Raw genomic sequence first — 13,855 nt, 5'->3', positions numbered from 1 at the left:
TGTGTGTGTGTGTGTGTGTGTGTGTAATCATAAAATTTGGATTGAAAATTAATATGACAGGGATTGGAAAAAAATTCCTTCAAACTGGAATTTCAGGGAGAGTGCCACTGAAATGACAAGATCAGAATTAATTTTGAAGATTGGACAGAATTGGGTTGGAAAATCAGTAAGAAAGAGGGAGGTCACTGTAGCTCAGTGGGTAGGGCGCCAGTTGGTTTGAACTCAATCCAGGCCAGCTGAACAATGACAACTGCAACAACAACAACAACAAAAATAGCTAAGTATTGTAGAGGATGCATGTAGTCCCAGCTACTTGGGAGGCTGAGACAAGAGAATCGCGTAAGCCCAAGAGTTTGAGGTTACTATGAGCTGTGATGCCACAGCACTCTACTGAAGGCGACAAAAAAACAAAAAAAAAAGAAAGAGGGAGGTGAGACCAGGAAGAGAAAAGTGCATAAATACTATTAGGCAGGACTGAAAAGACAGAAGTGGTACTGATTGCTAGTTTTGGAAATTAAAATCAAGGCAAGAGAAAAACTTTATTCAGAGAGGAAGCAGACATTAACTGGCAAAATTATCTTGACCAACACTTGATTGGGCAAAAGCACTTCTCTGCAATATTACATGATCAAACCTCCTGATGACATTTGTTACCATAGACATAATAGAAATAGAAATAATTCATTCTAACTTTTGAAAATTAAGAACATAAATTTCCATTAAAAAGATCAAATTTTTTATTTTCATATATCGTTACACAAATCTTAAGATGGCTAAGCTATAGCTAACCATTTATTATCATCAAACAATTTTTGACCAATTGATATTTTTTTACCATCTTTGATGGAATGTGACCTAATTTTAGAACCACATGTAGGCTGTCGGTTTCAATTTGCTCTCGAAAAAAAAAGGAGCTCTAACAAGTAAATAAACCATCACATTTGCCTTGTACACGCATTTTCAGTCATTCCTCCTTTCTACTAAAAGCTGAAATAGGATGGCTAGAATTTCAATTATCCAGCAAAAGTCAAAATTGGACTGTTTTCACTTACAGGCCCCATATCACATCTTTCTACTTCTAAAATGTTCTGAAATACTGAGCTTCAGTCATCAAAGGCAGTATTTCTACCTCAGTGTCCAGACAAGCAAATATCTGTATGGCATGATGACTTGCATGTTAGTCTTACTGATCGTAGGACATTACGTATAAATTATGCATATACTTATTTCTTCTTTACCTGTTTCTCAAGCCAGTTCCATTGCCACAGCTTCCACCAACCAAAGTCTGTAAAGAAGGTAAAGCTGAACGGCTTAGCTGCTGCCGACTGGGGCCCCTCCTTCCACCGGGCATGTCCGGGAACCAGTCTGCTTCCAGTGCCGCCTGTAGTTGCAACCCAGGTTAATGGTTGTCAACCTGTTTCAACTCTGAACAACAACAAAAATTAAGTATCAGTTAACTATTTTTAAAGTAGGCAACACAAGAAAACAACCAGAAAAACTGAGTGAGCAGGCCTTGCAAAACCAGATTTTCAAACAAATGTTCCCAGTGTCTATTACCTACCTTATTCTAATTAAAGGACTACTCAGACTCTAATGGGTCAGAAGCCTCCTAAGTTCTGATTTAAGATCTGTTCAGAGTTAGGCAAATCACAATTTTTCTCTTTTGTCAGTTGACTTGTATCATACCGAAAAATATTACAATCAGAGGTTAAGTTTACAAGAAACACCCCAACTTACATATTTCCAATTCAGTATTTCATGCTAACCCACTTGTAATACAGGAGAAAAAAAGCACTGTCCAAAATTTTAGGTTTTGTTATCAAGGGATCTGGGTTCTAACATCATATTGTCACATACCATCTGACCTTAACTGAGTGGGTTAGCCTCGGAGTTTGTTTCTTCATTGGGGGAGTAAGAGGATGAGGGTGTCCCCTGGTCTACAGAAGTCATTGTCAGATCTTAGGAAGATAAATTAAAGGGCTCCAGTAGGCCTTTTAACTCTTTAAAAGTAAAACTGTTCAAATGGTATCTCCATATGTTAGGTGAAGATGCTGGAAGGAACTCAATGGATTCCCACTCCAGAAAAACTGATGTAAAATCATTTATAAATTACCGAAACTGCAAGATTAAAAGGCAAGTAGCATGTAAAGATCCTCACTGAAAAGCAGCTGTGTTTTCATCGATCTATGACAAAAATCATGGTTCTGCCAATATGGATACCAAGTCTTTCCTAAACAATACAACCAAAACTCGAAGGACGACACGCTGGAAAAACCCTGTTTTTCAAAACGTTACTGCAGACTGATCCGATGTTCCCTATTCTTAAACAGTCTTACTGTTATACTAACAAACGCCAAGTGAGACAAAGCATTCAAACCGTTGGACGGAGGGGCTGCTGGTCCTTGCCCAATGAGCAAAGGGAAAGAAAAATGAGGGGCAAAAAACTGGGATGGAAAAGGCGAGAATACGAGGTGGGGAAAGGTAGACGGCAGAAGACTACAAATTTCAAGAGACTATTCCCTAAGTGAAGTGGGCAAAGCGGTCCCCGCAACACACTTCAGAGGACCAAAGCAGGCCCAGGACAGTCAGACAGCGAGGCAGCTCAGTAATACTCACGCATGGAAAAAGCCCGGCCGGCGGGGCTGGATCCCTAGGACGAGGTGGCGACTTTACAGACTGGACCCAGGCAAAAGAACTCCCTCCCCGTGTTGAAGCGCTCCAAACCTGCTGCTTGTACGCAGGCCGTCCCCGCCCTGAGAGTCGAGAAAAGGTATCCAGGCTTCGGGTTGCCACTCTGACCCAGACCCTAAGTCAGTGCCAGAGCCAAAGCTAAGACTAGAGCCAGAGCTCGGCCGGGTCAGCACTCAACCCCAACCTCCATTACCGCGGAGCTGAGCAGACGTGGCAGCGCACGGTGATGACGTCAGCTGCGCGACGGCTGGCTGCTCCAGCCGCGGGCTGGCCCCCGGAACCAGACCCGCAGCCCCGGGAGCCGGCACGCCAGCCCCTCCCGCGTGCACCTGCGCAGTGGGACTCGCCTGCTTCTCTGGGCTTGTGGTCCCGCCTTCCCTGCCAGCCCCGACTAACGTATTTCCTCCCTGGGCCTCAGTCATCTATTCCCTACCGGGTGCAGGGTACTTCTTGTTATCTCGTGGACTCCATGCCACAACTATGTACAAGTTATCGCCCCCATTTTACAGATGGAGGGAGATTGGGAGGCCTCACCTAGAGTCACGTCATTGCTAAATGAAGGAACTCAACCAGTAAAGTCTTCAGCATCCACCCCGGCACTTTATGTTAAAGATTAAGTAGATGCTGGGCTTACAAATTGAATACCGCAAAAGTCTGCGGTCTATTGGAAGAGACAAAGACACCAGGAAAACACAGCAATTACAATTTATTACAATACATGCAACATTAAAAGTATGTTCAAGGATCAGAGAGAGCATGCAAGACAGTGTAATGAACTCTGTGGGATGGTGGCAGCGTCAATACCAAGAAAAATATTACAGAGAGGTCGGGGTTTAAGCCAAGACTCTAGGAATGACTTAGGAGGTTCGTGGGAGAATGGCTCCTCTGCTGGAGAGCAAGTGGCAGATAAAAAGATGAGGTAGGCAACGTCACGATGAGATCAGGAACTGCCCATAATTTGGTGCTAGAAGAATACAAGTGTCAAAGGAAGCATTTGGGTGAGACCTTTCACTCTAGAGAGTATGAGCCCCTTAAAAGAAAGTTCCCTGTATTGTTTATATGATTAGTTAACTTTTACTGAGAGGTTTTTATCAAACAAAAGATCTCAAATATTTATTACTGCACCAGCTTATTAGTGAAGAGCATATAAACAAAGAGAAAACTCATTTTCCCAATGAAAGGTGACCAACTGTCCAACTGATGACATTTTCAGCTTGATAAAGGTAAGATGATGATGACCTCACGTGATACAGCATAATTGCCATCTCATGTGCAATTCCTTATAGACCCAGCTTGGCTCTTCTCCAGGGTCTCCTCTTCAAGTTATACCTGATTTTATTACCCGTTTTCATTCGAATCTACTGGGGAATGGGACGATTTTGTTTTTGTTTCTTGGCCAGAATCCGTTTGATTCTGAAAGTCTTGTGAGAGGAAACGGCCACAAACAGGCCACTAATCACACGAAACACAATGGAGTAGAGGGAACTTTACTGAGAGTTTTGTTGTGCCAGACACTAGACTACTAGTTTTGCACATTTCCTTTAAATCTCACAAGGCTTTGATACTACCATGGTTTCTGTTTTCCAGAGGAAAGTGAAGTTAAATAATGGTTAGGTAACTTACTGAAAATAACCTAGCTAATAACTGGCAGAACCAGAATGACTGATATGAAAACCACTAAAGTTAGTAAGTATGCTTACTAAGTCCTAGTATGCTAAGATTATCACAGAGCTTTCTTTTATTCATTAATACAGATGCTCTTCAACTCAGGATAGTTCAATTTATAATTTTTTGACTTTATAATGATGTAAAAGTGATACCCATTGAGTAGAACCATACTTCCAGTACCCATCCAATCATTCTGGGTTCTTTCATTTTGAAGTACAGTCATGCATTCCATAATTATGTCCCAGTCCATGATGAACTACATATACAGCAGTGGTCCCATAAGATTATAATGGAGCTGAAAAATTCCTATTGACTAGTAATGTCATAGATGTTGCTAGGTGGTAGTGCAACACATTACTCATGTGTTTGTGGTGATGCTGGTGGAAACTTACTGTGCTGCTAGGGTAAAAGTATAGCACATACAATTAGGTACAGTATGTAACACTTGATAGTAAATGACTGTTAATAGTTTATGTATTTACTACACTATGCTTTTTCATTATTTTAGAGTGTACTGATTATACTTATATTTTTAAAAGTTCACTCTAAGGCTGGGTGTGGTGGCTAATGCCTGTAATCCTAGCACTCTGGGACGACAAGGCAGGTGGATTGCTTGAGGTCATGAGTTGGACACCAGCCTGAGCCAGAGTGAGACCTTGTCTCTAGAAAAATAGCCAGGCATTGTGATGGTCACCTGTAGCCCCAGCTACTCGGGAGGCTGAGGCAAGAGGATCAGTTAAGCCCAAGAGTTTGAGGTTGCTGTGAGTTATGATGCCATGGCATTCTATCAAGAGTGACAAAGTGAGACTCTGTCTCAAAATAACAATTATTAAATAAATAAAAAATAAAAGTTTACTGTAAAACAACCTCAGCAGGTCTTTCAGGAGGTATTTAAAAATAAGGCATTGTTGTCATAGGAGATGACAATTTCATGTGTGTTACTGTCCCTGAAGACCTTCAAGTGGGATAAGATGTGGAATTATAAGACAGTGATTTTTTTTTTTTTTTGGTAGAGACAGGGTCTTACTTTATTACCCTCGGTAGAGTGCCCTGGCATCACACAGCTCACAGCAACCTTCAAATCCTGAGCTTAGGCGATTTGCCTCAGCCTCCAAGTAGCTGAAACTACAGGCGCCTGCCACAACACCCAGCTATATTTTTGTTGCAGTTTGGCCAGGGCCAGATTTGAACCCTCCACCCTCAGTATATGAGGCGGGCACCCTACCCACTGAGCCACAGGCATTGCCCTATAAGACAGTGATATTGATAAACCTGACCCAGTGTAAGCCCAGGCTAATGTGTGTGTTTATGTATTTGCTTTTAATAAAAAAAGTTGAAAAAAGTTAAAAAAAAATTAAAATTTTTAGAAATAGAAAACAGCTTATAGAATAAGGAGATAAAGAAATAAGAAAGTATTTTTGTACATCTATACAATGTGTTTGTGTTTTAAGCTAAGGGTTATTACAAAGGAGTTCAAAAGTTTAAAGAAAAAAAATTTTTTTTTTTTTTTTTTGGCCAGGCCGGGTTTGAACCCACCACATCCGGTATATGGGGCCAGTGCCCTACTCCTTTGAGCCATAGGCGTCACCCGGTTTAAAAATTTCTAAAGTGTACAAAGTAAAAAAGGCTACAGTAAGCTAAGGTTAATTTATTATTAAAGAAAGAAAACTAGGCTGGGTGAGGTGACTCATGCCTATAATCCTAGCACTCTGAGAGACTGAGGCAGGTGAATTGCTTGAGCTTAGGAGTTCAAGAGCAGCCTGAGCAAGAGAGAAACTGTCTCTAAAAATAGCTAGGCATTGTGGAGGTCAGCTGTAGTCCCAGCTACTTGGGAGAATGAGGCAAAAGAACCACAAGAGCCCAAGAGTTTAAGGTTCCTTTGAATAGTAACACCACAGCTCTCTACTAAGGGGTGACAAAAAAAAAATAAGAAAAAGAAAGAAAACTCTTTCTTGTAAGTTTAGTGTAGCCTAAGTTCACAGTTTATAAAATCTACAATAGTTTACAATAATGTCCTAGGCCAGCAGTTCTCAACCTGTGGGTTGTAACCTCTTTGTAACAATGAAAATACATTGCAGCATTAGGAAGGTTGAGAACCACTGTCCTAAGCCTTAACATTCATTTGTCACTCACTAAATGACACACCCAGAACAACTTCCAGTTTTGCAAGCTCTATTCATGATACAATTTTTCTTATCTTTTATACTGTAGTTTTACTGAAACTTTTCTATGTTTAGATAACTGAATTCTTACCATAATGTTAAAATTGCCTCCAATATTTAGTACAGTAACATGCTATACAGGTTTGTGGCCTCACAGGGGTGGGGAACCTATCTCCTGCTGATTTCAAGAGCATTCTTTTTTAAGCACCAAAGGAGGCAAGAAAATCTTCATCTTTCTCTGCTAAACCCCTTTTAATAAAAGGATTTGGTATACAAAATTTGGATTCAGTCCAAAGGTTGCACTTAAGAACCAGGCAGGCACAAGTTTCCTTAAAGAAGAAGGTTCCCCACCTCTAGTAGGTGTGTAGTAAGCTATACCATCTAGGTTAAGGTGACCAGATTTTAACATTGGTAAAGCGGGACACCATGGGGGGGGGGGCTGACAGCAATGCAAATTTTGATAAGCAGTTCTCGATAATCAGTTCTCAACAATTATATGTTATTATTAAAGTTTAACATTATAAAATTAACAAAAATAATATAAAATGCATATTCTGGCAAAATAGCCACATGCCAGCTGAAAATCGTATATTCCCTTCCTGTTCTCCCATGTTCCCTAGCTTGTGGTGCATTCTTTCCAAAAATTGGGGCTTCTTCAAAACGTCACAGGATGTAGGACAAATTGTTAAAAAGCGGGACATCTGGTCACCTTACTCTAGAGGGAGGGGCTACTTGTTTGTTCCAGACAGTTTGGCTCCTTCTGAGCTAATTTTCCTTGCCTAGAAGCAAGGGAGGGAGCCAGTCTTTTTCTGATACCTTGCCCAGGAGTGGAATAGGGAGTTTAGCCTTTTCATTTCCAAATGAAGTTACATTAACCTCTTCATTCCCAAATGGAGTTACATTAACTTTTTCAGCAGCCGAAAACCTTATATTCCCTTCCCATTCTCCCGCTGTTCCCTAGCTTGTCATGCATTCTTTCCAAAAATCAGGACTTTCCAAAAATCGGGATGCAGGACAAATTGTTCAAAAGCAGGACATCTGGTCACCTTAATCTAGGTTTATATATGTATGATGTCTGCACACCACTGATTTCAGCGGGCTAAGGAGGCATTTCTCAGGATATATCACCATCTTTAGGTGACACATAACTCTACTGCACACCTTCCTGGAAGTAGAGAAAATTCTGACTCAGCTTTTATTTGGATTTCTGAAGAAGTCTTATATCATACAATGTTGGGAGTCCATTTTTTCCTTCTGCCTATTCACCCAAAGTGAGTTTCACTCACACAAAAATTGGATGGTCCCATCGTTCTGGAATATAGTCTAAATGCCTCCTCTGACTGACATAGCCCCTTCCTAGCTAATCAGCTTGATTTTTATCTTCTACCATTCTTCAACATGTACCCTAAACCTGCCATCAACTTAAGTTATACCCCCCACCTTCTACAAATTATGGCTCCCACATTTTCAGCGTCTCCAGGACAGTATTCCTTAACTGCAACATTTCCTTTTTTTTTAGCCTGAGATATACTGCTCCCACCCCCTTTCTCTAGATTTCTACTTCATATTGAATTTTTTTTTCCTACACTGAAACCAGTAACATTTACCTATTGCCTTAAATTATAAATTATCGGCTCGGCGCCTATGGCTCAACCGGCTAAGGCGCCAGCCACGTACACCTAAGGTGGCGGGTTCGAATCCCCAGCCCGGACCCGCCAAACAACAATGACGGCTGCAACCAAAAAATAGCCGGGCGTTGTGGCAGGCGCCTGTGGTCCCAGCTACTTGGGAGGCGGAGGCAGGAGACTCGCTTGAGCCCAGGAGTTGGAGGTTGCTGTGAGCTGTAATGCCACGGCACTCTACCCAGGGGGACAGCTTGAGGCGCTGTCTCAAAAAAAAAAAAAAAAAAAAAAATTATAAATTATCTCTGAGGAAGCATGTCTTCCCTACTAGTTCTGAACTTGGGAGCACAGATTTGATCTTACAATTCTGCGTATTTCCACAAAGCCGAGGAAATTACTATGCACATTTTAGACAATGGATAAATAATTGTTGCGTCTATATATCTACACTTACCTATGTACACCTATATATAGATACACACCTATACTATGTTATATACCTATACTATCTAGTATTAAGTTGTCCACTGTCAAAAGCCCAAATTTTAACAAATTTATTTATTTATTTATTTGAGACAAAGTGTCAAGCTGTCACCCTGGGTAGAGTGCTGTGGCATCACAGCTCACAGCAACCTCCAACTCTTGGGCTTAAGCAATTATCTTGCCTCAGCCTCCCAAGTAGCTGGGACTACAGGCACCAGCGACAACACCCAGCTATTTTTTGGTTGTAGTTGTCATTGTTGTTTGGCAGGCCTGGGCTGGATTCAAATCTGCCAACTCTGGTGTATGTGGCTGGAGCCTTAGCTGCTGAACTACAAGGCCTCGAGCCAAAATATTTAAAGATCTAATTGGCTTTTATTAGTGATTTATGTATTAGGTAGCATTCCACCTATGAAATAGGAAGACAGACTAACGAGGTGTGCAGAGGGGTGTTTCTTTATAGGCAGAAAAACGCTAAAGAAAGCGGAAACAAAGAATAAAACATAGATTGTTCATTTTAAAGTTACTTTCCTGGCTCAGAGCCAGTAGCATAGTGGTTATGGTGCCAGCCACATACACCGAGGCTGGCGGGTTGGAATCCAGCCCAGGCCAGCTAAAACAACTAAGATAACTGCAACAGAAAAATAGCCCGGTGTTGTGGTGGGCTCCTGTAGTCTATTTGGGAGCTGATGATGCAAGACAAGGTGGCACCACGACCTGCCGCCTTAGCCCTGGAGGTATTGATGCTGTGGCGGATGGAGGAACCAGCTTGATATCCAGCTTGATGGAAGGGCCAGACACCTGTGGTGGAGACACTGAGGACTTGCTGTCTCCTCCCCCTCTCCCCATGCACTTCTAGCTGATCAATTTCATGGATGGCTCCTAGCAGTCTCCTCCCAGAGAACATCTGACTGGTCAATTTCATGTAAGTTTCCAAGGCCTCAGTTAATTAGACAGTTGGCTATAACTGAGGACCCACCCCATAAAAGTCAACACTGAGTTGGCAAAACAAGCCCGCTGCCCCCTGCTGCTAAATCCCTGAGCAGAGAGCTGGAAGACAGACCTCCAAGAGGGAGCAGGAGAGCTTATTCTCCTCCTGGGTTTTCTCTGCCAGGAGGTTTGGTTTATTTGTAGTTGTTGTAATTACTGTTTCTTTGAATAAGTTCTGACTTACCTCTGATCCTGTGGTCTGTAATCACAGAGACTCTGGTATCAGATTTGGCCAGCCAGGAGAGCAGACCAAGTTCCGGTATTACTGAGGCAAGAGAATTGCTTAAACACAAGAGTTTGAGGTTGCTGTGAGCTGTGAAGGCACAGCACTCTTCCCAGGGCAACATAGTGAGACTTTGTCTCAAAAAATAAAAATATAAAATAAAGTTATTTTCCTTAGGGGGTTACAACAGAGGATACTTCTTTATTATGGCCACTCAGGGAGACTGGTCACCTTTTTCTGGTTGATTGTTGTGAATCTCCTTTTTTTTTTTTTTGAAAATTGATCCACTTCAAAGGTCAGTTTGATTATGTGACACCTAGGATGAATGACTCTATTCTGGTTTGGGAGCTAGTGCAGTGGTTCAGTTCAAAACAATGGTCTCTCATAAATTTTATTAAGGCTGGGTAAGATGGCTCACCCTGTAATCCTAGCCCTACCTGAATCCAAGTCTGAGCAACAACGTGACCCATGTCTAAAACAAGTAGCCAGGGGTTGTGGCGGGTGCCTGTAGTCTGGCTACTTGGGAGGCTGAAATAAAAGAATCACTTGAGCCCAAGAGTTTGAGTTTGCTATGAGTTCTGACGCATCGGCGACAAAGTGAAAACTGTCTCAAAAAACAATTTTTTTCCCCCACCACTTACTTTTTCCTCCTCATGTTAAGTCAGCTAACTTGTTATAAATTCCTATTATAGAGAGACCTGTGCTGTGCATTTTTTGAAGAGATGGGAGTCTCTTGCTCATTCACATGTTCAACTAAACTATACTATTTAATAGGACGAAGTTTGATGTCATGGAAAGCAAGATCTAGCTTCGGCTCTATGACGAGGAGGTTAGTAGCTGTGCCACTAAATATGAAGCCACTGAGCAAGAAACACACCCACTCTGACTTACAGTTTTCTGGCTGCAGAGAAATAGTATTTTTTCAATATGTTATAAAATGGAATTGCCATCCATTTCCCCAAGGATGTCAGGGAAGGAAGACACTGAGCTGTTCTATTTGTTCATTCTCCCCAGCTCCCTGCCGCGGCACTCCTGGGAAACTCCGCCTTGGGCCTGGGGGCTGGAAGGGGGTGTGTCGGGGAGCCGGCGGGGCCATCTTTGTGCGGGGCCCGTCACCCACGTGCTTCGGCGGCCCCGGCCATCTTTGTGCGGGGCGGCGCTTTCGCCGGCGTAGCGGCGGGGAATCCGCAGTGGGGCTGCTGGCGATGGAGTGGTGGGCCGGCTCCCTGCTTCGGCTCTGGCTGCTCTTGCTGCTCCTGCCGCCGGTGCAGGGCCGCCAGAAGGAGCCAGGTGGGTTCCGGACAGGGCCGAGCCTGCCGCTCGGGCTCGCGTGTGGCCAGGTCTGATGGCGCTCCCCGCCCCCTCTCCCCAGCTCCCTGAGGATGCTGTGGATGCTGCAGCGTAGAGCTGGGCAGAGGGCGTGGGCCGCCTTGGAGCTGAGGGTGAGGGTGTCGGGATCTCTGCGCCTGCCCAGGACCCTGGGGAGTAATCCGTCCTCCAGAATTGGGAGTGCTGGGCAGGATAGGGAATTTACCCGTTCACTCGCAGGCGGTGTCGCCGGCGCTTGGCTACTTTGTACCTCCCTTGAAACGCACTTGGGCAAAGAGGCCAATTACGTGTGTTCGCGCGTATGTCCGTGTGTATGTTGTCAGAAGAGATGAAGGGAGGGTTAATGTCTGTAGCTTTTGGTTGATTCTTTATATCGGGCTCGATGTGATTAGCAGACGGCCAGAATCCCTGTTAGTAGATCCATAGCCGCCTTCGGGCTGGGCTTGGGTTGTTGACGGCCCGGGTAGAGAAGCTGACGACGTGACCGCTGGAAAGTTACCAAAAAAAGAAAAAAAAAATCCTTCAAAGCGTTTCGTTTCTACCAGTGAGTTAGGAAGGGGATTTCTGGAAGTTTTGGTCTTTGTTGGCTCTGTCTGCCTGTCGCCAGCAAGAAGGCTCATGGGTATTTGGTTAACTTAAATTTCCTTTACTTTTCCAAGGTTCAAAATGGAAAGTATTTATTGACCAAATTAACAGGTCTTTGGAGAATTATGAACCATGTTCAAGTCAAAACTGCAGCTGCTACCACGGGTGAGTTCTCTTCTTTGATGTGTCGGTGGGGCCGGGTTTGAACCCACCACCTCCGGTGTATGGGGCCGGGCCCTATTCCTTGAGCCACAGGCACGCACCCTGAGAGTTTACTTCTTGTCACAGGAAGTACCCTAACATCCCTGAGGGACCTTGATTGCAATGGTCAGAGAGCTAAGTTGCTTTAAGAGCAAAAAGGCGAAATGGTCTGTCTACTTACAGGGAATAAGAATGCTCTGGAATAAGAGAGGCTCAGGCGGTCTTGGCCTCACAGATGTGGGATTTAGTGCATGTGTTTGTTTCTCCCATTGGACTGAAAGTTTTTTGAGGTCAGGGTCTATGTTTTATTTACTCTTGTATCCAGGTGCTGGGCCTCGTTAAGTGCCCAATAAATATTATTGAAGGAATAAACTTATTTATCAATTAATTGTAAGTTTCCTGTTGTTTATCTTTAAAGGATACACATCAAGGCTGGGATGTGGTATGGTAGGGTAGAATGACAACTTTGAAAGCAGACTTGGGTTTAGTCCTCCTAATTACCCTTGTGGCAAACTACTTAAATTCTCAAGTCTAAGATTCCTCCTCAGCTAAATTACAGGGTTCTTTTAAGCTGCTTACTTGTTACTCTGACTTCTCAAAACTTCATCTGATAGTAATGATACTGGTTGAAAACTTACTATATACTCAACTATAAAAGAGATGCAAAATAGTATCTTTTTCTGATGACTGATGTCACGCTGCCTGAGTATATGGGGGTGTGTGTAGGCCAGACAGACTAGAACAAATGAGTCAGAGGGTGCAGGACTGTAAGGAATAAACTGTTCCTTCTGTGGGATTCAGAGAGAGGAATATCAGTAGGACTGCAGTGAATGGGAGGATATGGGTAGTGAAGGAGGAAGAATTTAGGACTGCCAAGGGAGGAGCAATCCAGATGGAGAGACATTGACCAACTTTTTAAAAAATATGTATATAAATTTAGTTTTCTTTTGCAGTTTTTGGCCGGGGCTGGGTTTGAACCCGCCACCTCCAGTTTATGAGCCAGCGCCCTACTCCTTTGAGCCACAGGCACCGCCCCGTACTTTTCTTTTTTTTGTAGCTTTAGTACATTTAGGTGGTGTTTCTGGGGAGAGTTGCTCATTGCTGCCCACTATTCTTTCCCTCAGCTTACTCTATTCTCTAATACTAAACCTAAATGGACTTATGAATTAAGTAGAACTGTACTACTCTCTTGGCCTGTTCTTGAAGATTCCCATTGTTTCCCAGGGTCATAGCAGAGGATCTGACTCCCTTCCGAGGTGGTATCTCCAGGAAGATGATGGCAGAGGTAGTCAGACGGAAGTTAGGGACCCACTATCAGATCGTTAAGAACAGATTATACCGAGAAAATGACTGCATGTTCCCCTCGAGGTAAGTGTTACGAGGTAGACACATCTTCTGACTTTACTATATACAGGCTTACTTAATACTGTTCTTAAAGAGTTAAAAGGGGACTACAAAATGGTGATGAGCAATTCTCTTTGTCTGGGATTTTATTTATTTATTTTTTGCTAGCTCCTCTCCTAAAGCCTGTGTTCTTTCTCTTTGAGAGGCTTGGGTTCATCACTGGCTGTAGTACTGTGGCTCTACCCCCTCTTCCTTCCCGACTCTTAGCAGGGGTGAGCGAGCTGGGCTGAAGGAGGAAGAAAAGAAGAAATATTTACTGAGTGTCTGCTAATGCCCAGGATTGTTTTAGATTCTGTTTGAGGAGAGGTGGCAGAGTCAAGAGCAGTGATTGGGGCTGCAGACTCCACTAGCAACGACTTCAGGTGGGAGAGTTAAGGTGACATACATGGGCTGAGGGTTGAGGTGGGCAGGCAGCGTCATGGACTGAGTCTGGAAGTTGGGTTTAGACAGCATTACATACACCAAATGATATACCTTCTTTTTTTTTTTTTTTTTTTTTT

At 43.2% G+C, this 13,855-nt stretch overlaps 2 protein-coding genes and 1 pseudogene across 2 annotated transcripts in view; 1 reads left to right on the top strand and 2 right to left on the bottom strand.

Moving 5' to 3' along the window:
- TMEM39A (transmembrane protein 39A) overlaps positions 1-2,939 on the bottom strand; it is a 38,379-nt gene extending 35,440 nt beyond the window's left edge. The window contains exons 1-2 of the mRNA XM_003795096.2: positions 2,617-2,939; positions 1,239-1,425 (exon numbers count right to left, since the gene is read on the bottom strand). Coding sequence (XP_003795144.1) covers positions 1,239-1,351 — 113 coding nt within the window. The 5' untranslated portion in view covers positions 1,352-1,425; positions 2,617-2,939. The remainder of the gene's footprint in view (positions 1-1,238; positions 1,426-2,616) is intronic.
- Positions 2,940-3,971: 1,032 nt separating this feature from the next.
- On the bottom strand, positions 3,972-4,743 carry LOC100954329 (annotated as a pseudogene).
- Positions 4,744-10,978: 6,235 nt separating this feature from the next.
- Positions 10,979-13,855, top strand: part of POGLUT1 (protein O-glucosyltransferase 1) — a 27,681-nt gene continuing 24,804 nt past the window's right edge. The window contains exons 1-3 of the mRNA XM_003795095.3: positions 10,979-11,126; positions 11,825-11,915; positions 13,176-13,319. Of these exons, the coding sequence (XP_003795143.1) occupies positions 11,042-11,126; positions 11,825-11,915; positions 13,176-13,319 (320 nt within the window). The 5' untranslated portion in view covers positions 10,979-11,041. The remainder of the gene's footprint in view (positions 11,127-11,824; positions 11,916-13,175; positions 13,320-13,855) is intronic.

The sequence above is a fragment of the Otolemur garnettii genome, unplaced genomic scaffold (genome assembly GCF_000181295.1).
Source record: "Otolemur garnettii isolate 467f Iridium unplaced genomic scaffold, OtoGar3 scaffold00089, whole genome shotgun sequence".
Lineage (NCBI taxonomy): Eukaryota > Metazoa > Chordata > Mammalia > Primates > Galagidae > Otolemur > Otolemur garnettii.
This window is presented reverse-complemented; position numbering and strand designations above follow the sequence as displayed.